The sequence below is a fragment of the Rhineura floridana genome, chromosome 18, assembly GCF_030035675.1.
Source record: "Rhineura floridana isolate rRhiFlo1 chromosome 18, rRhiFlo1.hap2, whole genome shotgun sequence".
Classification (NCBI taxonomy): Eukaryota; Metazoa; Chordata; class Lepidosauria; order Squamata; family Rhineuridae; genus Rhineura; species Rhineura floridana.
In genome coordinates, this window is record NC_084497.1 from 5413685 (window position 1) to 5441381 (window position 27697).

The 27697-nt window shown below is 49.0% G+C and overlaps 1 protein-coding gene and 1 pseudogene across 14 annotated transcripts in view; one reads left to right on the plus strand and one right to left on the minus strand.

Annotated features, from left to right (window-relative positions):
• CRTC1 (CREB regulated transcription coactivator 1) overlaps nucleotides 1-27697 on the plus strand; it is a 60014-nt gene that overhangs the window by 13110 nt on the left and 19207 nt on the right. For 12 of the 14 annotated variants that reach the window (XR_009759557.1, XM_061601888.1, XM_061601885.1 and 9 more), the window contains exons 2-11: nucleotides 12690-12806; nucleotides 14052-14189; nucleotides 16168-16229; nucleotides 17003-17097; nucleotides 19787-19872; nucleotides 20115-20158; nucleotides 21500-21720; nucleotides 22874-23010; nucleotides 24827-25069; nucleotides 26873-26974. Coding sequence is in view for 13 of the 14 variants with exons in the window: in XM_061601888.1 (XP_061457872.1) it covers nucleotides 12690-12806; nucleotides 14052-14189; nucleotides 16168-16229; nucleotides 17003-17097; nucleotides 19787-19872; nucleotides 20115-20158; nucleotides 21500-21720; nucleotides 22874-23010; nucleotides 24827-25069; nucleotides 26873-26974 (1245 nt within the window). In the remaining variant the exon portion in view is untranslated. The remainder of the gene's footprint in view (nucleotides 1-12689; nucleotides 12807-14051; nucleotides 14190-16167; nucleotides 16230-17002; nucleotides 17098-19786; nucleotides 19873-20114; nucleotides 20159-21499; nucleotides 21721-22873; nucleotides 23011-24826; nucleotides 25070-26872; nucleotides 26975-27697) is intronic. The other 2 variants (XM_061601883.1, XM_061601884.1) reach the window with 1 other exon arrangement.
• On the minus strand, nucleotides 7549-7658 carry LOC133372980 (5S ribosomal RNA; annotated as a pseudogene).

The window sequence follows — 27697 nt, forward strand, 5'->3', positions numbered from 1 at the left end:
TTGCTTGATTTGTTTCGACATGCCGACTGTTTCAGTTTCTGATTGCAAGCCTGCCCTGGGAATTGTGGAACTGAAAGGCAGGGGTTGGATGTTTTGAAGCAAGCTAGCATGAATGTTAGTCCTACTCAGGGTAGACCCATTGAAAGTAACGGACACAGCTACCTTCAGTGGGTCTGGTTTGAGTAGGACTTATCAAGCCGCCCTCTTGACTTACAAAGGCACAGGAATAATTGGAATATTGGAAGCTGCCTTATAAAGATTCCGATGGTTGGGTGCACCCAGCTCAGTATTGCCAACACTGACTGGTAGCAGCTCTCTAGGGTTTCAGGCATGGGGTCTCTCCCAGCCTTACCTGGGACCTTCTGCATGCAAAGCAGGTGCTGTAACCACTGAGCTACAGCCCTTCTAAGTCAGGGTGTCCGCCATGCCTCTCCCTCACCAGCCCAGCATAGCTGCACCTTTCTGCTCTGAGGACGCCGGTCCCATCCGCTCAGTTTTTGCGCCGCTGCTTTGGCTGTGTGACATGTTCAACTCTTCTCGTGTGCGACGCAGTCGGATATGACGAATGTTCAGTGCTTTGTGCGGCCCTGCCTTTTTTACAGGCTTATTAATGGCAGATCCGTTAAAAAAGGAAAAGGAGAGGTGCGATCTCGAGCTGCTGCCTTGGGAGATGCCGTTTTGGACTCGGAGAGAACTTTTGGATCCCGTCCGTTCGTTCCACGCCTGGACGTTCATTTATTTGCATTGTCTCATAGGCCGTTGCAAAAGGTGGTGACAGTTTCCATATGGTGCTTGGAAATTTGCTAAAATAACAATGCCATTACGATCAGTGGAGTCTGCGGCACAAGGACATAACACGCTATTGATCAACAACTTCTCTCCGAATTTCTCAGCCGCTTCAGGGAATAGATGCTGTCCTATAAGCCTCAACAGTTTTCTAATAAGCCCACAACCATTACTAGCCTGCAGACATATTTACTAGTGTGCTGAGAGGCTGGTGGCATGCATAGGCTGAAGACCTGCGTCTTTACCTTGGCCTTTCACACCTGAGAGACACGTCGTTATGACCTACCCTCTTCTCTTGGCTGTAATTTGCTTGAAACTGATTTTACTTTAGCATTTTTAAACTGCTGTAACACACCCCGGGACTGTATCCTAAGAAATCAAATAAACAATCATTCCCATGTTGATGTCAGAGAAACCGAAATCTTGGTGGTGGTCAGGATGGATATGAAGGCTAAGAAGTTAAGGGGGGGAAGGATTTGGGGTGAGGGCCATAGCTCTCAGTGGTCAGAGCATCTGCCTACAGGCAGAAGGTCCCAGCTTTGATCCCCAACAGCATCTTCAGGTAGGGCTAGGAGGGAGTTGCTGCCTGAAACCCTGCAGAGCCGCTGCCAGTCAGTGTAGCCAGTACTGGGCTAGATGGACCACTGATTCAACTCAGTATAAGACAGCATTTTAGGTTCCTGTGACTTACCCATGGACAGATCAGTCTGTCACTTTTCCACCAGCCCGCTTAGTTTCTGTGGTCGTGGTAGAGGAAGGGACAGTTGCCTACATGGAATTCCTAATCGCTGATGGCCACCAGGCAGCTTCTTAACACAAGGCTGAGTTGCAAAACATCTGTGTTATCGACGGAAAGTGGTACAACCCCCAGATGGTTGCTCAGACCATACAGCTCAGACCGTAATTGCGGCGTGTTGATATGCTTGCATGAAGGCAAGGAACACACACACGGAGCGAGCTTTGGCACAGACAGATTGAAAGCAGCACCCGCCATGTGAGTGATGGAAATGGAGCTTAAGTGCAGGTACATCTCCGCCAGAGAGGTGCGTGCGTGTAGATGCAATTGTCTGCAATGCCAGCAAAGAACAAAATGTGCTTTTAACTGTATGCAAATGGGAGCTTGACAGGACTTGCATCGATGAAGAGCGCGCAGTGAAGTTATGGGCTGCGTTGACATCCGAGTGGGGTGTGCGTGTCCATCTAAAGCAAGTTTCTGTGACGAGCTGACATGCAGAGTTGCTTGTGTTAGAAAACGAAGCAAAACTAGCCTAGGAATAGCAACTAACCAGTCAACTTTCTCCAAGGGCTGTGGCTTAGTTCCTCCTTGACTGAATTTCCCTTCCCCGTAAATCCTTGTAAATGGATCTGTGAGCACAGTATTAAAGGGGTATTTCATCCTCTGCAGTTAGCAAGCTAGGCCTTTTGAACCGGTGCGTGTCTATATGTGCCTGTTGCAGTCATGAACCCTTTCGCTGAGAATTGGCACTGTGTCTTGCTAGTAACTAGGAAAGGCATGTTCCTTATTCCGAAACGATTATTCCATTCCAGTGAATTGACCGCTTGAAAACAACAACTGCCATGTTGTTCTGCTAAAGACAGCTTGTTCAGAGCACAGGGCCGCTGCAGAGCTGTTAAGAGTACATAGGAATATAGGAAGCTGTGTTATACTGAGTCAGACTGTTGGTCCATCTAACGCAGTATTGTCTGCACCGGCTGGCAGCAGCTCTCCAGGATTTCAGGCAGGGAGTCTCTCCCAGCCCTACCTGGAGGTGCAGTTGGGGATTGACCTTGGGACCTTCTGCATGCAAGACTTAGAGGCTCTATCACTGATAGATATGGCTACCACCCTTACTTGCCTTTTAGCATTGCAAGCTTACTAACTCAGAGCAAGACGCAGATTTAGGCAGTTATGTGTTCCTTTATTGCAACCTTCCCCCAATTTGCCTTCCAGATGTTGTTCGACTACAGCTCCCTTTGATCCTGGCAGTCACATGCAGCCATCGCGAGTGACTCGTAGACCATGACAAGCTGTATTTATTTATTTTTAAAAAAATGATATCCTGCTTTTCACCTTCTATGTCTCACGGAGGCATACAAAATCTCAGCAACTTCAAGTCAAGTACGTCAGAAAAATTTAAAACATCAGGGAGCCATTTGTGGGGCAGAGTCGGTCTGAAGTGAAATGGGTTTAACGCAGCAGGGACGATGCCCGCCTGGCTTCTAGTGGGAAGGAGTTGGGTCCACAACACTGAAAGCTTGACTTGTTCCCTCAGATGATCTTGGCAATCGACTCCATGAATCTAGGGCTGGCCGCGTGTTTTGGTTGTAGGACTGGAAGTCTGTGGGGCTGAGAACCCCACTGAACTAAACACATGGCCTTAATAGGTTCCCTTGTTTATTTGAGACACTTAATGTATGTAAAAGCTTTAAGTGCCCAAGAGGGTATAAAGAGTTTCTGTTTCATGGTGCATGGCTGCTGGCTTTTTTCTTCACCAGATCAAGCAAATGCAGAGAGCTGATTCCCCACCCTTATCTCCAAAAACGAGCCTTGGTTAGCCAAGAAACTTCTAAAGGTGAGTCTTTCAATGGAACTGGAATGGTGCACCCCCTACCCCCCCATGAGAATTGCAGGCCTCAAATTCTTGAAGCTCTGCGACCGATTTCATTTATTTGCCGTATTTACACCCAGTTTCTAGCCCAGATAGAAAGACACAGGCGTGTGTGGGGCGTCTCTTCTGTACTCTAGCCATTGGTGCTGACACTGTGTGGCAGCTGAGGAATGATGGGAGTTGTAGTTCATGATATCCGGAGGGCTCCAGGTTGGGAAAAGCGGCTCCAGAGAATGCGGAGAGGCGCTGCAGGTTGGATTAACGGGTCCTGGCTAGCGGTAAAATCTGTGCAAAGGTCTTCTTGTGTCTGCTTTTCTCCCGGTTTTTAAGCTGCTCCTGATGCAAGCTTTCGGAGAGGAGAGCCAAGCGTTTTCTGAGCAGGCTCATTTCCTGGAAACGGAGGCATGTACGGAACAGGCCCACACGTATTATCACCGATCTTCTCCCTTATTAGGTCTTGCTCAGTCCATCCAATTCCTTCTTGCAGATGCTATTGATTGTCCTGCCGCAGGGCGATCTTCGTGCCTGAATCTCTCCCTGAAGATTTGCCTGCTTATTTCAGATTGATACAGGGACGTCTGCCGCTTCTGACCGGATTCCTCCTCTGTCACCGTGCTAGCCTGCTCTTTTTCTTCTTTTCCTCTCTCCCTTGGCTTATCCTTTGATACACCTTGAATCATTGAACCAAATAGTGGAGCTTGAAGGGGCCTTTAAGGCCATTGGGTCCAACCCCCCGCTCAGTGCAGGAGTCCAGCTATAGAATCATAGACTGCCATTCCCATCAGGGCATCAGGTTTTGCTTTCAGCATTTAAAACTTTGAAGAAGTTGGGACCAGGATATCGAAGGGAACGCCTCTTCCACTCTACCACTGCCCGGCAAGTGTCCTCCTCAGATGGGGCACCGCTGAGCATACCGTATGCCCAAGGTGTGTTTAACCTGTATTCGAAGCCGGGCTTTTAGTGTTATAGCTCCAGCCCTCTGGAATCAGTGACCAGCCAAAGTCAGTCAGGTGCCTAGCGTGATGGAATTTAAGCGCCTGCTGAAGGCATTTTTTTTAGGAAGGCTTTCCCTCTGGTGTAACCCAGCTTTTCCAGAGCTTGTCTCTGTGCGTTTTAATCTTGTACTCCGCTTTGATGGCTTTATGCTGTGAAGCGGTCTATAAATTTGCATCGTCGCCATCTTACATTTTTATATTGTAACCTGCTGTGGAACCTTCTGGTGAAGGGCAGGTAAGAAATGATGATAAATAATAATAAAAAGTATTTGATGATAATGATGGTGGAAGTTTCTTATCTTTTGGAGAAGGCTCAGTACTAGAGCGCTTGACCTGTGTGCAAGGCCCAGCTTCCGGCATCGCCATCTTGCGGGCCCCCAATGAGACTGCTCGGCCTGGGATCCTGGAAAGTTGCTGCCAGTGAGCGTAGACAATACTGGCTTAATGTTGTGTAAGGGAGGGACCAAAAACCAAACTAACTAGCGTTACAACACGTGCAGGTGTTGGGGTGGGAAGGGAACATTGAAGGCCGTTCATTAGAGAATAGGATAGGATATCTCTCTTTCTCCCCCAAAAAGCCATTCCCACCTAACACCCTTGGATCCCTTGGCAAGCCGCAGTCACGGCTAAAGCTATTTTTTCTGCTCCCTCCGGGGCTTGTGGAGGACTCACTGGTGCTTGAGTCGGGCGCCGTGTTTATTTTGCAACAGTTGGCTGCCAGTCAGTACCGGGCTGAGAGTGGGTGTGTCTTTCTCCCCCCCCGCCCTCTTTCCTGGCTGCATTTCCTCGCCTACTGCTACCTGTGCGTGCTGCCGTTCTGTCAGCCGAGCCACTACGCTCCGAAGAATGTAAACATCCCCTGTTTGCTTTCTGATTTATCAGAACTGGTTACATAACTGCATATTCATTCTGCGGCTAAAAATAAAAACAAAAACGGGGACAGAAAAGCTATTTTTATCTTGCTCAGCGGTGGGCATCTCTCACTGCGCGCGTGTGCATTGTGCTTTATTTTGGTCACTTTTTGCGCGTGCCGGGAATACGTATTTGGTTAGAAGGACGGCTTAGTTGGCCGGCATGGTGTGGTGCGGAGCGGAGCTTTCCCCAACCTAGTGCCCCCCGCAAGCCTCATACAGCTGCAGTGGCTGGGGCTGATGGGAGTTGTAGTCCAAGGCGTCCAGAGGGCACCAGGTCAGCAAAGGCTGGGATCATGGCTTCAGAGACTGAGGGTTGTATCCGAGGGTAGTCCTACCTGTTGAAATTGGACGGCGTGACTAACGGTGGCCCACTCATTTCCGTGCGTCTGCTCTGAATGGAGCTTAGCTGGATCCTGCCCATTATCAAGAGGTCTTCGTTCAAATTTCACCTCTGCCCATCGGAGGCTGGTGCTTATTGGGAATGGTGGGGCGGAAGGCAGGCTGCCCAACAGTAGGTGGAGCCAGAGGGCAGTGATTGGCAGAGCCAGAGCCAATGAGAGGGAGAGCCGGCTCATTCTGGGCTTGTCCCTGCCTCCCTCCCTCCCTGCTGCGTTCCAATAAGGGCAACACTAAGGAGGAGGAGGAGTCTGACAGTCAGTGCCACCCATTAGAAGGCTGTAAATAAGGAGGCAGGCAGGCGGGGGCTGGCTGAGGACAGACTAAGCTTGGTGGGGCAGTGCCTTGCTTGCCCTCATGTCTGAGCCTCCACTGCCACATCAGAAGAGCCCAGGGGGTCCCATCGAGTCCAGCGTCCTGTTCTCCCAGTGCCCAACCAGATGGGAACCGGTGCCAACTTACTCAGTAGCCCTAGGCAGGTGTCAATATCGGCCGGCGCCCTTCTCGGAGATGGCAGGCCTCTGCCGCGCAGTGCCTTGAATTCTCAAATACGGTGTGTTGTCGCCTTGCTATCTTTGGGTTGCTGTTGAAACGTTCCAGGGAGGCGCACGGCAAATAAAACAATGTTTCTGTTTGTCGTATTTATATTCTGCCTTCTCTCGCCAGGAGAACTCAAGGCTACATCTGTTGTGACTTGTTCATAAAGCCATGAGGGGTGGGAGTCTGTGTCAGCCGTGCTCAGAGCAGACCCACATGAACTGCAGCGAGTCTACTCTGAGTAGGATCGACTTGGGTACAACCCTCCTCTGTGAAACTTCCAAAGCGATGGATGTCAGAATGAGGAATTAAGGTGTCGTAAGCTATCACAGCATCCCGGAGAGAGCGTTGGGCTTTTTGACTGGGGGAACCTGGATTCAAATCCCTGCTCAACCTGGAACCTCATTAGGCGAACTAGGATCGGTTGCGCTGTCGCAGCTGGATCTACCTCGCAGGGTGGTTGTGTGGAAGGAAGACTGGGGCAGGGGGCTTCTGTGTGTCATGAACTCCTTGGGAACAGGTAAAACATAACGGGGGGGGACTGCCTTGTGTGAAGTCAGACACTTGGCCTGGCTTACCCAAGTGTCGTTTACTGTGACTGGCAGGAGTGGGGAACTTTAGGCCTTCAAGGGCCAAATGAGCCCCTCTGGACCTCTGGCCCTCCTCCTGCCCCCCAGCGCTGCTCTCCTCAAGGTGCCTGGACGGCATGTGTCCTTCAGCTGTAATAATGCCTCTTACTTGCCTCGATTTATTTATTTTATTAAATTGACATCCCGACCATCCTCCCAAAGCAGCCCAGGGAGAATGGAGAGGTGTGTGTGTGGAAACCTCGGATTTATTGATTTGTCTGTCTGGCGCGCGCCTGGACTGTAGCCTCCTACTCAGAAGGCGAGAGCCGCTTCCGTTGACCCGCCCACTTTTGCCCTTGGCCCCGCCCAGCGCTAGCCTGCGACGGCCCTCAGGCTGCCAAAAAGATTCCCTGCGCCTGCTGTAGGGTCTCCGGCAGAAGCCTTTCCCGTTGCCCGTTTCTTGGTCCTTTTAACTGGAGGTGCCACGGGCTGAAGCGACAACTGTCTGTGCCCAAGTCCCAGGGCGTTAACCAAAGCCTGCGATGCAGCCACTTCTGCTGAAGCAAAGCAGATCTCTCTCTCCTTTTCCATGCCTGGAGGAGATCACCTGAGACACATACCCCCATGGACACAGAAAAGTCACCAATGAATAAATGAGTGTGCTGTCCCTCTTCCTTTGTCATGATGTTGTTGTTGTTATATGCCTTCGATTACGAGGTGGTTTACCATTGCCTCCCTCTTAAGCCTATGGCAACCCGGTATTCCCAGGCGGTCTCCCATCCACGTACGAACCAGGCCTGACCCTGCTTAGCTTCCGAGATCGGGCGTGTTAAGGGCAGTATGGCCGTAGCTCCCTTTGTTATAAGCGAAACAGAATTAAAATCAGCAGCAGTGGCATGCCCTGTAAGCAGAGCCTCCTTGTTCCAAGGCAGTCTACCTTGGGATGCCGGGCCTCAGAAACAGGGGGCTGATTTTGAGTTCCGCTGTTGGAAACGAGAGCGCAGGAATAGGTTGTCCCGAGCCAGCAAAGGGCTGGTCTTCTTGTCCGCCGACAAGATCCTCTGCGACGCCTCGCCCTCAGCAGGCCAGACGTGCGCCGTGCCCATTGATGAGAAGGCTGGAGTCTTCTGTTTGCTTTGGGACGGGGCGCCTGCATTTGCCTCGTTGGGTCCAGGGCCCAGGCTGGCAGACCCCACGCGTCTGCCGAGTGATAAAATGCTGTTGGCTCTCCTTCGGTTCCATCCTGGCTTCCAGCGGCCTGTATTGATTTCTTTTTCTTTTTTAAAACCAAGCCGCATTAATAATGTAAAATCTCTAAGGCCGTTTCTGGACCTGAGTGTGATTGGCAACGTTTGCACCTGTGTGTTTTAATAGAGTTGGTTATATTTGCTGAAGCAGCTACTTGCAGGGTATGCTTTAACCTGGATTCCTGCAGGGGGCTGGAGTCGAGGGCCTTGCAGGCCTCTTCCAACTCTACTGTTCTATGATTCTGTGACTTTATACTAATGGTTTGCTGATGTCAGGGTGCTCCAAACATAAGGCCCATGGTCTGAGACAACTTTCTAGGTTCCTGTTAAATCAGCCCTTTATTCAGACCCATGAGGACTGGGAACTTGCTTTACTTTTAGGGGGAGGAACCAGAGCTCAGTGGCAGAGCATCTGTTTGGCATGCAGAATGTCCCCGGTTCAATCCCGGCATCTCGAGGAAGGGCTGGGAATGTCCCCCGTCTGCAACCCTAGAGAGGGGCTGCCAGTCAGCGTAGACAGCACTGAGCCTGATGGACCAGTGGTCTGACCCAGTATAATGTCGCTCCCTAGAAAACTAGACCTTTATTCAGAGCCTTGAGGACTAGGATCTTGCTTTATCTTAAGGGGAAGGACCATAGCTCAGTGGCAGAGGAGACGCCATGCGGCGCACAAAAGGCCCCAGTTTCAGTCCCCGGCATCTCCAGGAACAGCTGAGAGAGCCTGGAAAACCGCTTCTAGTCAGCACTGACAATCCTGAGCCAGAGGTCTGCCATGGTGTGAAGCGGCTTCACACGTCTGCAAGCCTTCGGAGAGCCTATCCCACAAAGCCCTCTTGGGATCCAAGGAATGGGGTTCAGGGAACGAAGGACGTGAAGAGCACTTGTTGTCACGTTTAAAGGAGTGGGGGGGGGTCGAGACGTGAAGGCCCTGGACAATGTTGGGGGGAAACCCACACTTTTGCCCCCTGAAATTTTCTGCTCCCCCCCCCGGCCCTTCGCATCTGGAGATGTGGGGGCAGTTGGTGACTCAGACTTTATGTCCTCGCTGCCAACCCAGAGCTCCCCCCACCACAGAGAGGCCGTTCCTTTCTTAGTCAGGCTTCAATCCATCCACAGAAGTTTTAATCAATTAGATGGCTTTTAGGCAATAGATCTAGCGATATAAATCTCTCCAAACTTGCCTCTGGGTAGAAATCTGAACTAGGGCACGTCCTTTTTGCGGATGATCCTCGGACGCGCTGCAGCAGAGGGGCTGGTGGGAGGTGGCATCCAAACCGTTCCTCCCACGTGTGGCCGAATGGACAATGCCTCTTTTTAAGACGGCGCTTGCCGCCTGCCGTTTTTGTGCGTGGAAAACAATTTCTCCGCCTGGTATGACAGGAGCAGAGGCGGCTGCCTTATACTGAGTCAGGCCACTAGTCGATGTAGCTCAGAGTTGCTTGCACTGACTGGCAGCAGGGTTTCAGGCTGGCAGCCTCTCCCAGCCCTGCGTGAAGAGGCCAGGGATTGAACCTAGGACCTTCTGCATGCAAGGCAGGTGTTCTGTCACTGAGCTACAGTTCTTCCTATAAAAATAAAGTAGGATTCTAGTCCTCATGGTTCTGAGTAAAGGCTTGATTAAAAAAGGAACATAGGAAGTTGTCTTCTGTCTGGCTTTTCAATTCTCGGTTGGTTTTATGTATTTTCATGTACGCAGCTGTGGACAAGGTTGGTTTCTTTCCCCCTTTTAAAAGTTGGTAGATAAAATGAGAGCCTCTAAGCACCTTCCCTGTTGTGTGTGTGGGGTGGGTGGAAGGAGGGTGCATGGTTTGAGAAGTAAACTGGGCTGCACCTTGCTGAAATAAAAGCCAGTGTTGGCATCCCTTTACCCCATCCCATTTTGTTTTCTTGCGCTGCTGTTTGTACTCTTTCATCATCCGAGATCGCCTTTAAAAACCTTCTTGCTGTTATCTCCATGGCTTAAAGAGAGAGAGGCTGAAGGGGATTTGAGGTACAACTGCAACGTGAGGAAATCTGGGTTTTGTGAAAGCCACCTCCTAAGCCCAACTGAGCGGCTGCTTTCAGGCAGCAATCTGTTTTGGGTGGGGAGAATGGCACAATGATCGGGCGATGTTGGACGAAGACAGCAGCACCTTCGCGCCGGCGGTCGTCTCTGCTCCAAGGATCTAACATCCGGCTGTCTTTTGAGGAGGGGCGTCGTGTTTCCTAAGCCTTTTGAGGCATGGGTGGTTTTATTTGTGGATTAAAATGCAAGATAAACTAAGAAAGAAAAGCTTTCCTTTCCTCCATCAGGTTCTGAGGCAGTGGGCAAGGATCATAGGAACTGGTGATCGTAGGAAACTTCCTTAGACTGAGTCAGGCCATTGGTCCGTCTAACTTGGTGGTGTCTACACTGACTGGCAGTGACTCATTAGGGGTTCAGGTGGGGGCATGTCTCAGCCGTGCCTGGAGATGCGTTTGGGGATTGAACCCGGGACCTTCTGCATGCAAACAGGTGCTCTACCCCTGAGTTCTGGTCCTTCCCCCTAAAAGTAAAGCAAGTTCCCAGTCCTCATGGGTCTGAATAAAGGGCTGATTTAACAGGAACCCAGGAAGTTGTCTCATAGTGACTTAGACCATTTGCCCATCTACCTCCATGTTGTCTACACTGACTGGCAGTGGCTCTCCCAGCCCCATCTGGAGATACCACTGGGAATTGAACCAGGAGCCTTCTGCATGCAAGGCAGATGCTACACCACTGAGCTATGGTCCTTCGCCATTAAAACTTACTTTGTATTTTGTATTATCCTTTCACTGTTCCTATTTTTTCCCATTAGGTTGCTTTTTTAAAAAAATGGATGTTTACAGAAGCAAATGCCTATCCGGTCTTACCTTTCCGTATATATTCCAATTTTCAACACAGTTATCCCATCTTTCAGCAGATTCGGCATTCCTCCTTTGGACCAGCTCAGTTAACTGATCCATTTGAGCCAATTCCACGCATCAAGTTGCAGGAAGCCAGATTTCGACTGGACATCAAGAAATATTCCTAACTGTTAGAGCCGTACGACAGTGGAGCCAATGACCTAGAGAGGTGGTGGGCTCTCCGACACTGGAGGCCTTCAAGAGGCAGCTGGACAGCCATCTGTTGGGAATGCTTTAAGTTGGATTCCTGCATTGAGCAGAGGGTTGGACTGGATGGCCTTCCAACTCTACTTTTCTATGATTCTATGATCTCATGAACCACTCGTGCTTTGCTGGGGCTTGTTGACACCTTCCGCTATCTTGGCAGCTGCGAATAAGACACAGTGCTCGTGAACATCAGAAGAGCCTGCTGGATGAGGCCCAACAGGGCCCAGTATGGTCTAGTATCTGGGCCGCATAGTGGCCAGTTAGATGCCCCATTGGGGCCTGAGCACCAGAGCAACTCTCCCCTGCTGTGGTTTCCAGCAACTGGTACCCTACCTCTGACCCTCAGTCAAAGCTGATTCCTTATCCTCCGTGGATTTGACTAATCCTAATGGTCTCAGGTCCATAACCACTTCATCCTCGATTGCATTCAGCAGGCGCAACAAATAACCGGAACTATTTGCCTCTAAAGATTAGTTGGCTCGTTTTTTTTAACCATACAGTCATTTTACATATGGGTGTTTTTTTTACTGTATTGTGCAATTGCTTCAAAACGCTTCCGATGAAGTGATTCGTAACTGAGATTATGAAATGCTTCAGGTGAAGCGACCCATAAATGAAAGGAGGAAATGCTTCCGATGAAGTGATTCGTAAATTCCTTGGGTCCAGATCTCATCTCTGCTGTGAACCGTCAAGTTTGCTGGAAACCGCAGAAGGGGAGAGTTGCTCTTGTGCTCAGGGCCTGCTTGTGGGCTTCCCATAATGGACATCTGGTTGGCCACTGTGAGGGCAGGAGGCTGGACTTGATGGGCCACTGGGCTGATGCAGCGTCAGCCCTCTTCTTAGGTTCTTAAGTGAAACCCTCCCCGCATTACTTTACCAGCCTACCTTTATACGGCTATTGTTAGAATTACTGAAAGTATCACTGTGTCACCCTCATTGTCTGTGAGCTGTATATGACTAAGTCATAGATACTGAATATTAAATATTAGGCAGGCGCCATCTCTGTTATCTTTTCGGCGCCTGTTGAAGACTTTCCTCTTGCAACAAGCCTTTGAAGTTGAGACGTCATCCCAGTCTGTGTTGGAATTGCTTTTTAATAAGTTTTTAAACCTTCTATTTTTTAAAATAGATGTCTTTAGACTTTTTTTCCCAAGGTGTATTTACAGCTTTTTTTAAAAAAATGTTTTTAAAGATGTTTTAGTATATCTTAAAGTCTGTCTTGATGATGTTTTAAAGTGTTTTTAGTGCTTTTGTTTGCCGCCCTGGGCTTCTGCTGGGAGGAAGGGCGGGATATAAATCAAATAATAAATGGATAAAATAGAATCGAATAGTCCCATTGAAACCAATGGACTCAGTTGTGCCTCTTGCTTCCAGTGGGCCTACTCTGTGTATGAATTAGTTGGGTGCATCAACAAAGCCAGGTGCTTGGGTTCCAGATCTCCTGTTCAACCCCGCTTCATCCCTTCTCCGTGTGGAACCTGCACAGCTCAATTCGTTGTCTTCTCTCTCTCTCTCTGTTTTCCAGTTACAACTACAGAAAAACCAGTATTTGCAGCTGGGGCAAAGCCGTGGTCAGTACTACGGAGGTTCCCTGCCGAACGTCAATCAGATTGGGAACAGTGCAGTGGACCTGCCCTTCCAGGTAAGGGTTGCCCTTACTCTTTATTAGCATAATTGGAGCTTTTAAAAAAAACACAACAGAATCCAAATCCTGCTCCAGAAGGAGCTCTATACCCCAGTTTACATTGCATGTCAGTGAGTCGCCCACGATCCGTAAGCGAGTCCTTGTTGGTGGTGACCTGCGACAGAGCCTTTTCAGTAGCGGCCCCCCGTTTGTGTGGAATGCCCTCCCCAGCGTGGTGTGCCTCTCTCAGGCCAGTGTGCGATGTTTAAAACATAACACACTATTTAGAAATAGAAATAAAAATGCGGATAATCATTAAGCGACTTCCAGGGGGAATTTTAGATGATGTTCCTGTTTACCCCTGCATTTTGATACCTGAAAGTTACTGTTCCTAGCAACCTGTGTGGCGAAGCAGTTAGAGTGTCGGGTTACCAGGACCTGGGAGGCTTGGGTTCAGATCCCCACTTGGCCATAAAGCTCACTGAGTGGCCTTGCGCCAGTCACTGCCTCTCGATCTGTCCTACCTCACAGCGTTGTTGCGAGGATAAAATGAAGTGCGAGAGAACAGTGTGTGCCCTCTTCCTTGGAGAAAAAGGCAGGATGTAAATGCAATAATAAATAAATATAAAAGAAATAACTGTTTTTAGAATCCTTTTTAAAAAAAATAATATTGACGTGTCTGCAGTCCTCGACTCCTTCAGGAGGTGGGGCAGGATATAAATTGAAGGAATGAATATAATATAACGTTATACATAAAGCAAACTAAGAATTTCCCCACTGTTGTCACAACATGGATTCCCTCAAATTTCATGGGGTGGTAATTAACTCAGAGTAGGAGAGGCAGTGTGGCCTAGTGGTTAGAGTGTTGGACTGTGACCTGGGAGAGCAGGGTTCGAATCCCCACACAGCCACGAAGCTCACTGGGTGACCTTGGGCCAGTCACTGCCTCTCAGCCTCACAGGTAGGCAATGGTGAACCCCCTCTGAATACCGCTGACCATGAAAACCCTCTTCACAGGGTCGCCGTAAGTCGGGATCGACTTAAAAGCAGTCCGTTTCCCTTTTCACTCAGAGTAGACCCATTGAACTTAATGGACCCCGCTAATTTAGGTTCATTCGTTTTGGCGGGCCTACTCTGAGCAGGGCTCAGCTGAATACAACCCCTGGCTTCTTTCCTTCCAACGCCACAACTCTCACCCCGAGATCAGCATCAGGTCGCACCCATGTGCTTTGAACGCCTTCTTGTGTTTTTCCCCACCTTTAGACTCCGTTTCAGTCGTCGGGATTGGACACCAGCAGGACGACACGGCACCATGGGTTGGTGGACAGGGTCTATCGCGACCGGAACCGCCTTGGCTCGCCGCACCGGCGCCCGCTCTCCGTGGATAAGCACGGCAGACAGATATCCTTTGGCTTGCTATCGCGGCACTAGAGCAGAGAGGATGTACGTCGGTTGCCTGGTAGACGTTGAGCTTATCGGCAGGCATTGAGACTGGCGAACCAGAAGCACGCAAGGGTTGTTAGGAATGGAAGCAGAATATTTATTTATTTATTTATTTATTTATTTCTTAAACTTATATACCGCCCGACTAGCAATAGCTCTCTGGGCGGTTAACATAAAATACAATAAAATTACAGAATCTGATACAACAAGCATATAAAAACTACACAATCTAAAACCAAGTTACAAACATTTAACTAAGATTAAAGTGCCTCAGAGAAGAGAAAGGTTTTAACTTGGCGCCGAAAAGATGATAGTGTCGGCGCCAAGCGTACCTCCTCGGGGAGACTGTTCCACAATTCGGGGGCCGCCACTGAGAAGGCCCTAGATCTCGTCACCACCCTCCGGGCCTCCCTATTCGTCGGGACCCGGAGGAGGGCCTTCGTAGCAGACGGTAGTGTACGAGCCGGTTCGTATCGGGAGAGGCGTTCCGACAGATATCGTGGTCCCGTGCCGTATAAGGCTTTATAGGTTAACACCAACACTTTGAATCTGGCCTGGAAGCGTATTGGAAGCCAGTGCAGGCGAGCCAGCACAGGTGTTATATGCTCAGACCGCTTAGTTCTTGTTAGCAGCCTGGCCGCCGCATTTTGCGCTAGCTGTAGCTTCCGAACCGTCTTCAAAGGTAGCCCTACGTAAGGCGTGTTGCAGTCATCCAAACAAATGTAGAGGCTGCCTCCTTAGACAGAGTTAGACCCTTGCTCCACCTAGCTCAGGCCTGTCTGTATTGAACGGCAGTGGCAGCTCTCCAGGGCTTCAGAGTTCTCCTCTGAGGACTGGACATGGGGCCCTTTGTTCTGTGCTCCCTGACCCACTCGAGCTGATGGCAAGCCGGCGACCTGTTAAGCAGGCAGGCAGGGAACAGGAGAGCAATCCGGTCTGGATTTCAGCAGCAAGCAGCCCAGGCTGCTTGATAGGCCCACGTGGAATCCGGCATTTTACCTGCCCCTGCTGAGCTGGGAGCCGCAGTAACACCCTCCGGCCAACCGCGATGCTTGTGCTGGGATGCAGCAGGTGGATGCCCAGTGGTTGTTTTTGGAGTATCTTACTTTGTGTCCCCCACAACGTCCAAAGAAAGCAGGGAGATCTTTGGTTTTGTTTTTTCCCTGAACTGAAACGGGGGGGGGGGTTCCCTTTTTTTTTTTGCAAACGTTCCTGTCCTCTAAGAGTGTGTGTCTGTGTGCGCGCGTGCCTTCCCCCTAACAATGCTGTCATTTTCAGTTGGCTCTGCAGTGGGATCACCAGCTGGTTCTGATGATGCCATCCTCCTTGTTCTGTGATCCCTGACTGGCTGGGATTGCTTGTTGGGAGGCTGGTGGCCAAATGGCAACAGAGGAGCCGTTGGGAGTAAAGCACCAATGCGTGTTACAAGTGCCTTGAACCAGTTGAGCGGTGGCAATCTGTTCTTCCCTCTGCTGATTCCTCCTCTAACGTGTTTGTTGCTTTTCACAGGCTGTGCTCCTCCCCTTCCTCCCTTCTCTTCCTGACTCTGTTCTCCACTAGTAATGGCTCCCTCAGTGGAAGCTGCAGGGCGGCTTCAGCGTCTGTGATTTTATCTCTCTGTAGTAATCGCCCTTCGGTTTCTTTATCCTTTCAACTAGTCTTAACAGACTAGTTATTTCTGCATTCCGCAGCAATAGAAGAAACTCTTAACAGGCGCAGCGGGGGAGACAGCTGCCATTAGCAGAGGGCAAAAATGAAGCAAAGGAACACACTGGCTTTTTGGGGAGGTGTTTTAGGGTTCCCCCAGAAACCCCCCTTTGGACTCTGAAATGTTGTACAGCTGTCGGTAGGAAAAGGTGTTACTCCATTCCTTGCTGAGACTTTCCCAAGACACTCTGCGTAGTTCCCTGTTCTTCCTTGACTGCTGGACTCTCACGTGGATAGCTGTCCCTACGGCACCGTCTACCTGTCCCCTCCTTCAGACACAAGCTGGAGAAGGTCTGTGCGTGCTACTTTTTGAACTTAGAACTTTAAAAGCCCTTCCGTTTATGCAAAATGTGCGCTTGACCCTCCTCAGATAGATTTTTGTTGTTCTAGCACAGCCTGGGTTATCTTGGGAGTTTGGTGGCTGTTTACTGCTTCCAAATGATTATTAATTTGATTTGTTTTTAATGTGGGATTGTTTCGTGTTGTTATGAAAGCTGGAAGGGTTTGTGAGCTGCCAGTTGTATTTGGTTGGACCATGACTTAACCAGAATTTCAGTTCCTGCGTAAAGCAGGAAGCTAACCATGGTTAGATCCAGCCACGGGTAACGCATAAGTCGGGAACTGATAGCCCTCTTAGGCTGCAATCCAATACATGTCTACTCAGAAGTAAGCTCAATTGGGTTCAATGGGACCTACTCCCAGGTAAGTCTGTATTGGATTGCAGCCTGAGTCTACTTTGACTCGGGCTAGCATTGACTACAACCCATAGAGTAGAACGGTAACTGGGAGGTCATCTAGTCCACCCCCTGCCAATCACTGTCCGTCCAGTTTCTGTGTAAATACCTCCAGACACGGAGAGCCCCACCAGCTCCTGAGCTGGCCTGTTCCACTGTTGAACAACTCTTTCCGTTAGGGAGTTTCCCCAAACGTTGAGCCAAAACCCAGACAGATGTGACCTGGCTAATAAGTTCCAGGACCCTTTTTCAAAAATGGGTGTTAAGCCAGTCGCCGTCCAGTTCACTTTCCAACTCTAATGTTTTTTCCTGCCTGCTTCTCTTAATCAGGACCAATTCAGATTCTGCCCTTCATCAGAGTACAATGACCCCCACTCAGGCAGAGCCTTTCTCAGCTGGGTCTCAGGACATGCAGCAAAAAAGAGGTGAAGTATTTAAAATAAAAACTTAAAGTACAGTCTAGGAATGGTGGAAGGAAAAGCTGCATGTTTTTGTCTGTGGACTTGAGGGCAGGGGGGAGAAGGCGGCTTTTAGGAAAGGCTGTCGCTCTGCCAAGTAAATAAATAAAATTAAAAGCCGTCAACGCAAGTTTAGCTTTGAGCGTGTGTGAGAGCTGGTCTTGGAAAGAGAAGAATCAACCTAGAAATGGATTCATTAAACAAAAGAAAAGCTGGAAAGTGTGTTTTGGCCTTAGCGATTCTGATTCATTTTTTGGAATAACGAGATCAATAACCACGTTTTAGTGAGAAACTACTGAAGACCTTCCTCTTCCAAGAAGCCTTTTAAGTAGAGACCTTAGGAGTTGCTTTTTAAGGTGTTTTTAACATTTTTTTAAAGATGTTTTTGAAGATGGTTTGTTTTAATGTATGTTAAAGTCTGTTTTGTAAGATGTTTTAGAGTGTTTTTAGTGTTTTTGCTTGCGGCCGTGGGCTCCTACTGGGAGGGGCGGGATATTGTTATTATTATTACTACAATTCCAGAGAAATACTCGTTTAAAACAACTATATCCGCTGTCAGTGTGTACAAAGGAGTTCCTTGGACAATAGGAAGAGTAAATAAAACAGCCACAAATCACACAGACTTCAAAATTCAGTCTGTCTATGTTTTTTTTTTTCCCAATTAATTTTTATTCCAATTTTCAAAACCAAAACAATACAAAAAGAAAACAACACAAATCAATAACTAGTACAATACAAAAAGAAAGAAAAATATATATATATATAAAAAAAAGAAAGAATATTGACTTCCAATTTGTCATAGTTCAGCTATAAATCTATAATATATAACAAACCTATCTCTTAATAGATTATAAAATCACCTTCCTCCAACAGTTATCTTAGTCGGTTTCAAATCTCATTAACATCATATCATTTTAATCTTCCACAAAAAGTCAAAGAGAAGTTTCCAATCCTTGAGCTATATGTCAATCAATTTTTTTTCTAAATAAACATGCCAATTAATCCAACTCATCAAATCTACTAAGTCCAGTAATTTTAAATCGCTCTTCTGTCATTATCCATATTGGGTCCATCTTCCATCTTCCATCTTTACGCACCCAAAAATCTTGCTGTCATAGTCATATAATAAAAGTCTGATAGGAATTTCCTCCATCACAGATATTTTCTTGCCATCAAATCCAAACGTATCCCTGAAGTATTGTTGCAAAGCCGCATCTCTGTTCCTCTTTTCCACATGATACACTAGTACATCTCTTGAAGGTTTTTCCATTGACACAAAACAGGGATTAATTCTGTTAACTTTCTCCATTTCAAGTTCCATCAAATCTTTCCAGTCCAAGAATTTTCTTGAACCGATAATATCTTTATCTCCAATCTCTTCAATTCTTTCAAGGACAGCGCTGAATTCCAAACTATAATATTTGTCTCCAGAATCCATCACAGCCAGGAAATCCAAATCTTTTTTCATGTCCATAATTAAGCCAATCTCCATAGTTTGAACCTTGCCTTTAATTTCTCTTTCATCCTTTTTTTGTTTTCTAGATCTATCTTTATTCTCCTTTCTCATAGAATCCTGAGTTTCTTTCAGCTCCTGTCTCATTTCGTGAAATTCAATTCTCCACGCTTGTCTATTATTTCTCAGTTCTTGTTTTATTGAGTTAATCCCATTCATTATTTTCTGAAACATGTCTAGAGATAAAGTCCCTTCTTGTACATCCATGATCTTCTTAATTGTCATTCTTAAAACCAAAAGAACAAAACTCCTTCAATTTTCAATGTCCCAAACAAAGAGCAGCTTATTTCTTTAACCAGTTACAAAGGAGTTAATCTTTCCAGCAAACTAACGTCACACGCTAGACAGCCCTTATCTCTTATCTGTCCAGAAGTGTAAGAACGGCTTTAGTTCACAGCGTCGAAATAGCTAGTAGCAGAGAGAATGAGCAGATTCGTCAAAAAAAAAGTAGATCAAGAAAAATAGTCCCAGCCAGTAAATCAAAAAGATTTCTTATCTCTTCCAATCAGAAATCTCTCGTCCGTTTAATCTTTAGATGCTATTTTCCATGTCAGCTTTTTGCAATAAAAAAAAGATACGCTATTTATATTTTCTTCCCCCTTAGTTCCGTGAATAAAAAAAGGAAAGTCTTACCTCACCTAGGTTATCTCAATTGCTGTTACTTTGACAAATCTCTTTAGCTGTATAGATAAGAAAATGATGAATGTAGACAGGAGGATGTTTGCCTGTTAATCCGTATAAAAAAACGGGTCACTTATCCAGCTGAGCTAGCATAAAAATCCTCGCTCTGTCTGGGCTGCTGGAAGACAGACAATTCTGACGAATTCCAGACTCCAACAATCAAAACAAAGCTATGTAGGAAATCTCACGTTTCTTCTTTAACCGGAAGAAATTATTCCCAGTCAGAAAAGAGCCTTCTGACTGAATTTAACCTGGATAAGTTTCATCCAAGACGGGAGCCCGTCTCAGAAGCAGCACAGGCGGAGGGATCCTCCTGGGAAGTCCCAGTCTGTCTATGTTAAATTCATTTTACCGATTTGAATAGAGTGCCAGGGCATTCTTTGCTGACATATAGTAAGTTTTTTGTGTGTGTTTAACAAAAACTCATTTTTTACCATGTAATTTTTTTACTATTTTTACTAGTCTTACTATTGACTGTCCCGGGCATGGAGGAAGACACAACAGACGCAGACAAGAACCTTTCGAAACAAGGATGGGACGCTAAGAAGGTAGCGGCACTGATCCTGTGGAGGTGGGAAGGGCTGCAGATGGTTGTGACCATGCGGAAAAGTCAGGACTCCTTGTAGGACTTGAAAGAGCACACAGAATGGTGATAAATTTTGGCTTACAAGCCAGGCCTCTCTGTGCTAGCACTGTTAAAAGTGATGTGCCCTAACAGCCCAAAATTAGATTCTGTGACCTATATAAGTGGCACAGGAGAGGAATGATCCAATTTTTCTCTCTTTTCCAGACAGGATCCTCGAGGCCTAAATCCTGTGAGGTTCCAGGAATCAAGTACGTTCAAGGGTCTGGGAGTGTTTGGTTTCTGCATAAATAGGCTGATGTTTGGTAAAAACCAGGCGTTGTATCCCTCGTTGGTTGTGCTCTGAATAGACCCACTGAAATTAATAGACATTACTACCTTAGGTTCATTAAATTTCAAGGGGTTTACGCTGACTTAGTGGGATACTTCTGAGTGATCCATTCCTGCGTCGGGGTGTGCTGGGCAGATGTGTGTGACAGCAAAAATCCAGTGATGTGGGTTTCAAAACTCTTTTAAATACATAGTATCAAGAACAGTGAGAGGTGGGGCTTAGTTCAGACATTACGGGAAAGCCTAACTGTGGTTTGGCGTAACGTCTGAATTGACAAAGCTAAGGGTGGTGTCTGGCTGGCAGACCAAGACTAGAAACGTAGGTTTGCAAGCCGTGGTTTGTGCTGACCGTAGTTAAGGGTTACAGCTGCACCTTGGAGCCCAGAGCGAAGGCAGTTTTCCTGCCGTGCAATTCAGATTCCTTGGTTAATAAAGCTTAGCTGTGATTTGACACGAGGGCCCAAATTGACATGCCATGATTGGCCAGCAAACCCAGAATTGGAAACAGTGGTTTGAAGAGGGTTTAGAAACTGTGGTTTGCTGAGTACAATTGGCAAACCTCAGTTATGTCGGTTTTCCTCCCTCTTGAGGCACTTAGGGATGGGAACGAAAAATGCAAGTAAACAAGCACTTCTGAAACATGGCTGGCTGGCTGCGTTGTTGGAATCTGAAGCCTGTTCTGGGTTTGCAACTATAGTCAGTGCAGACCATGGTTTGGAGTGATGTCTGAAGCCAGCAACTATAGTCAGTGCAGACCATGGTTTGGAGTGATGTCTGAAGCCGGCCTTTGCCAACGTGGAGCCCTTCAGGTGTTTTGGACTACAACTCCCATCAGCCCCAGCCAGCTTCTGTGATAAGCAGTTAACATGGTCAGGTTTATTAAGGAGACTTTTTAAAAGCAACTATTAATGTTGTTCTCAAAGGAAAATGGTTCCCTCCCCCCAAAAAAATCACTGTTTAGGTTTCTTCTTTTAAGATAACCAGTCTGTCTTAAGGTTTTTGTTCTTGCTTCGTTAAAGAAAAAAGCATAGAGGTTCCTGGTTACATTTAAAGAGCCCTTTCCGAGAAAATACCTATGCAACCCTCGCCTTGCTGGATGAGATTAAAGCTATAGCAAATCAAAGTGATCATGACAGAGAGGCACCCTAATGCCCAGTCCTGTGCATTTCCCAAAATTCCATGGGGTGTCAGAGTCTATGTGTCTGCCGAAAAGGTTCAGCTTCCTTAATTCCCCTCCCTGTCTGGCTTCTTCTTGAACGCAGCATCTTTCCGTCAGCTGACCAAGAAAACACTACCACACTTATCCCCGCCGCTCACAACACGGGCGGTTCCCTGCCAGACCTGACAAACATCCACTTCCCTTCTCCTCTCCCGACGCCACTGGACCCAGAAGAGTCCACCTTTCCGACCCTAAGCACCTCCAACAGCACCGGGAACCTCGCAGCGAACTTGACGCACATGGGCATCAGCACGGCCAATCAGGGTAAGGGGGCGTGGCTGTCCAGAACGGCCGTGTGTGACTTCACTTCCTGCCCTGTGATGGCCATTTCCTGTCTCAGCCAGCCGTCTTCCCTGCTGCGAGCCTCTTTGGTTGCCTTTCCAGGCAGAGAGAGAAATCTAAACATTTAAATCCAATCTTTGTGAATTAACTCTGTTGTACGTCAGGCAGGAGGATCACAGGGGGAGTGGCGGAGAGCAGGCAGAAGTGCAGGGTAGAATGCTGTACAGAGCCTCCCTGCTCTGAGGACCACAGATTATTGTCCAAAATATGATGGCTTAATTTTTCTGAGACATCTGTCAGTCCTTTTCTTTGACACACTGGTGTGCCCCCTCGCTCCCAGTTCGCAAATAGCTGTTTATAAGCCAGCTCACCCCTCTTCTTTTCCCCAATCACCGCAAACCTATGAAACCCATGAAGTATGTGGGGAGAGAGTCGTGCCCACCACCATGAACATCATCAATGTTATTATTATTAATTTAACTCCCCCCCCCCCCCGGCAGTGTCTATACTGCTTAATTACAATAGTCTCTAAGCAGCATACAAGAAACTCGGTATGATACAAATAAACTTTAAAATTATTTAAAAATCAGTTAAAACGCCTGCTGGAATTTTTTTTTTTTTTTTAAAAGTCTTCAGTAGGCATTGGAAGTTCAACAGGGAAGGAGGCCTGTCTGACCTCAAATGGAAGGGAGTTCCACAGAATCAGGAAGGGAGTTCCACAGAATCAGGAAGGGAATTCCACAGAATCAATACTGAACGCACGGCTCCTGGCGGATACAGGCTGTGCATCTGAGCCGTAGGGGACCACTGACATCAACTCCCCTGAAGACCTCTGTGATCGGGCAGGGATGTAAGGGATTAGGGCGATCCCTGAGGTATCCTGGACCAGCGCTGTTAAGGGCCTTGTAAATCAATACAAGAGCCTTGAACCTGCTGGTTGCATATGGGCAAGTCAGAGCCAGCTTTTGAGTGCTGGAGCAGTGTGCTGGCCATAGCCAGTCCCCGTCCACAGTTTAGCTGCAGATGTTGCATCCCGACCGGACCCAAGGATAGCCCCACATAGATTAGCCATGTCAGAATGACCCTTTGGACACGGGAACGGATGATTGGAACTTCCCCCCCCTTTTTGCCGCAGGAATGACGCCTCCGCAAGCCTCTTCCCAGCAGCACCGGCAGCCATCTGTCAGCCCCCTTTCGCTGAGCACAGACTCGAGGAGAAGCCAGCCCCAGCAGGTCTCTCCTACGCTCTCGCCTCTATCACCAATCACTCAGGTACGAAGACTGTTTGTCTCGTGTTAGCCGGCGAAAGCCCCCTGGAAAAGGCGGCCCTGGTAGAGCACCTCGGCAAAAACCTCTCCAAAACTGGGGTGGAAGTGGGAGCGATATAGCAGGCCCTGGGAGGAGCACGCCAGCATACCTGCTTCGCTGGCCTCATCCAGACGCCATAATAGGCTTTACTTGTGGCTTTTTGGTGGGGCTCCCACTAGCAGACAGTCAAGCAGACTTGTCTTTTTTTGTCGCCTGATGTCGGTGTGTTCCCTTTCCCTCAGCCGTCTCTGTGAATTCCCGGCTGCTATGCCAAAGCCCCTTTGGCCATTATCTTGCCTTCAGTTGGCTACAGAACCAGTAGATGAGTTTTGATTTGTCGAACGCAGGAAGTTTGTCAAGTGGTCCAATAAGACTCCTAGTAATTTTTGAGTGGTCCACAAACACAACCAAAAAACTTTAGAATCCTTGATCGCTGTCATCCGGAAAAAGTGCAGGGCCAAATAGAGGTGTTCCTTGGACCTTTTTTGCAGCCGTCGGTGATCCATGGTGTGCTGGGGACCACCACTTATTCTCCTTAATTAATTAATTGTATGTCCCGCCTTCCCTTGCAAAAGGAGTCCAGGGTGGCAAACAAGTGATAATTTATTTCTTATTCCTTCCTGCCTTACATTTCTGTCCCACCTTTCCCCCAAGGAGCTCTAGCATACAAGCATAATTCTCCCCCTCCCAATTTTATCCTCACAACAACCCTGGGAGGTAGGTTAGGCTGAGCGAGACAGTGACTGTTCCCCAAGGTCACCCAGCGAGCGTCATGGCTGAGTGGGGGATTTGAACCCTGGCCTCCCAGGTCATAGCCCAACACCCTAATTGCTTCGCCCCACTGGCTGTCCACCTGGTAAAATGTCATATCCCAGTCACAGGAGCCCTCGTTAGAGGAAGGCCAGGAGGCTGCGGTCTTGGACCCATCCTTGGCTTAGGCTTCATATGAGGGAGAACGGCCTGGAACTTGTAATGACAGGCCGTCAGCACCCCGGGCAAGTTTGGCCTCAGACACCAAGACTGAACAGCCCAAGGGAGAGACGTTGCCTCCGACGCCAGGTGGAGATCCGGCCCATCCGTGGGAGTGCCCGACAACAGGGCTGGGCTCCTCAGGAGTAAAGGCCTGGCTGCAGGTGATCCATGGGAGTCAGCTGAGGTTCGGGGTGCAGTTCAGCGGCTCCAGCATAAAGCCCCCAGTGCTGGGTGGAAAGGCTGCTGCAACAATGCCTCTACTCTGGCTGTGCACCTGCCCTGCCTAAAGGTTACCTGTGGACCCCGGACCTGTCCCTTGCCTCGCCCCTTACCTGCATTCCTTACAGACTGCTTGGCGCCTGACCCTGACGCCCTTGGCTGTGAGGTAGCCTCTGGCCTTTCGACTGACCCTGGACGCTGCCCTCGCTTGGGTTTCTCCTGGGGAGCCCCTCGCCGCCTTGCGCAGCCCGCCGAGAAACGCCTTCCGGACATCTTCAAAACAATTCCAGGGCAGATGCAGAGGAGGGCACCCGGGGGGAAGCTGCAGCGCACCAGTCGAGCATCTGCCTTTCAGGCAGGAAACGCAGGGTTCAGTCCCTGGCGTCTCCGGATAGGGCTAGGAGAGAACCCCGCCTGAAACCCTAGAGAGCTGCTGCCAGGCAGTGCCGGCGATGCAGAGCTAGATTGACCAGTGGCGGTACAAGGCGGCCTCCCGTGTTTTGTACCTGCGGGTCGAGCCGTCTGAAGGAGGACGTGGTGGCCACCCTGCAGCCAGCCTCACGCCCGCTCCTGTCCTCTCTCTCTCTAGGCCGTGGCCATGGACGCACTTTCCCTGGAGCAGCAGCTCCCGCCCTATTCGTTCTTCACCCAGACAAGCCCGCAGCAGCCTCAGACCCAGGTGGCCAGCGCCCTCCCTCCCAACGCCTCTCTGATGCAGACGTCCGGCTTGCAGCGCGGCGTGCAGCTGCCCCCGCTCTCCGTCCCGTCCACCATCCCGCAGTCTCCTCCGGGCAGCCAAACCCAGACGTCCATGGGGATAGACATCAGTTCGGTAAGCCGAGGGAGGGGGGGAGGAAGCCCCCCAAGGGGGGGGCAGCTACCATGCCAGGGGGCTGAGGCGAGTTGACTACCTCCTCTTCCCCCCCCCAGCAACCTCTAGTTCTGCAGGTGCTGTGGAGACCTCTCCAAAGGGGGTGTGTCTTCAGGAGTCCAGCCTTTAGGAAGAGCTATCGTTCCCAGGGGTCTTAGTTGGGAGCTGGGTTTTCCCCTAAACAGGCCTTCGATACGGTTTTAAGGTGGAAGGTGCCTCCCAGCGTCTCCTGTATACTTTTCCGTTTGTAGAGTCCTCAAGAGTTGGGTTGATCGCCCAGATGGTTGCCTGCCATAACCTTTGTTTCAACATCACCCTTTCCCCTGGCCTCGGCCTTTGCCAGTCTGGTGCCCTCCAGATCTTTTGGACTACAGCTCCCATCATCCTCAGCATCCTATAGGCATGCCGGCTGGGGCAGTTAGGAGTTGTGGTCGAAAACATTTGGAGGGCACCAACATGGCGAAGGCTGGGGGAGGTCCTGGTTTAAGCCTCGGAGTCCCCGACAGAGGGTTGGTGGTTCACCAGTCACACTTGAACTTTCCTTTAAGCCAAAGTGGGGAACCTTTGGCCTTCCACTCGTTGCTGAATGACAACTCCTGTTGTCCCCAGGCAGCAAGCATGGCCGATAGCCAAGGATGATGGGAGTTGCAGTTCAGCAGGCATCTGGAGGGCCGCAGGTTCCCCAGTCAAGCTTTTTTGAAGCCCTCCCTGACTGCGGAGGGTGCGGGACCTGCTCCACGGAGGGTTGAGGGTGCATGCGGCTCCCTCCCTTCTGCTCCTCCCTTCCTCTCATCTTTGCGGATTTGAGCTCTTGCAAAAAGAAAAACATTTTTAGCATTATGAAGCAGAATGCTTGTGTGTGTTGAACTGGGCGAGGGATCCTAGGGGGCGACAGAAGCTGGCTTCTGCAACCTTTCCAAATTGTGCCAAGGTCCGCAGCCGTTCTTGAGAACTTTGCTGTGCTCCTTTTCCTCTTGGGGATGTTGGAAGACCCTGTTCCTGGCTTGGCTGGAACCCCTTCTCAACAGGCACTTAACCCCCATGCTTTCCCAAGCATACCTTTGCAACAATGAGGTCTAGGCTCTTAACTTTTGAAGCAGAGGCACTCGGGACGCCCGAAGATCCTCATGCCGTGTCATTTTTTCCCCTCTCCGCTCTTGTGTGGAATTTCAGCACACGCATCCGCCCCAGGCTGCATTTTTTTTAAAAATTCCATCTTCTGAAGGCTCAGGGGGCAGAGGCCAGGGGAGAAAGCACCTTGTTAGCACAAATCCTGCAAATGTAGACTTAGGCGCGAGAGGGGGGAAAAGCACCCTAAATTTGTCTGTGTTTCCGTGAAGAAGTGGTCAGTTGCATTTTTCAGAGTGGGGTGTAAAGAGCAACGTGGGAACATTTAAAAGTGAGTTTCCCCCCTTCCAGGTGTTTTTGTTTGGGGGTGTTGAGAAGCCAGCAAGGGCAAATCCCTCGATGGGAAACGGATCGGCCATAAAAACCAGCCTGTGTTGTCTTGATGCCTTTTTTCCCCCAGTCCATCAAACGAGTGGTCGTATTTGGAAGACCATTTACACTCAGCATTGTTGAACTGGTCCTGGCTGAAACGTGCCGGGTTCCTCAAGGGGTTGTCTTCCATCTCATCCATTCCCTCTCTCTCTGACTCACAAAAGAAGCCTGTGACTTCGCCTCCGTTTCCTCGTTTCTCTCTCCAAGCCCCCCAACCCCGGTGCCTCGTTCTCTCTCTCTCTTTAACGCTGTGTCCTCCTGTAGGGATCACTCCAGCAGTACCGCAACCATGCTGGTTCCCCGGCCAACCAGTCTCCCACCTCTCCTGTCTCCAATCAAGCTTTCTCTCCAGGCAGCTCCCCTCAAGTAAGGGACCACCGTGTGTGTGTACTGTCGAAGCCCTCTCGTTTCTGTGCTGCTTCTCTTTGTTGGTCCCCCCCCCCGCACACTTTCCCTGTTTCCCTCCCCCCGTCTTAATTTTCCATCGCCCACCGGTTTTGTGTGTCTTTGACTGCGCCCCTCTCTTTTAATTTTTGTTTTGTTTTAATTATGAAGACAAAATGGTAAGATGCGTAGAAAGGGCCAGGCCAGCATTCGGCAACCTGGCCCCCTGGCTGGGAGTTGTAGTTGAGAATGGCTGCTCTGGCTGGGAGTTGTAGTCCAGAATGGCCGCCCTGGCTGGGAATTGTGGTCCAAAATGGCTGTCCTGACTGGGTGGGATAGGGGTTGTGTACTCCAAAACATTTGGAGGGTGCCAGGTTGGCAAAGTCTGGGCTAAGCGGCTTGATAGTATGTTCTTATGGACGAAAAGGAAGCACTTTGTCACCTGATGCAATTAAATCAGGGCTGGCTATCCTGTGGCCCTCCAGGATATTGCTAGACTATAATTCCCATCAGCCTCTGCAGCCATTATAGCCAGGCTAGGGATGATGGGAGTTGTAGTCCCACAAGATCTGGAGAGCCACAGTGTCCACCCTGGCGGCTAGACTGGAGAGCCTTTTTAAATTAAATAAAGAAATCAGGGTCAGTTTCACTCAGAGTAGGCCCATTGAAACTAACATGCCAAAGTTAGCCCTGTCTGTTAATTTC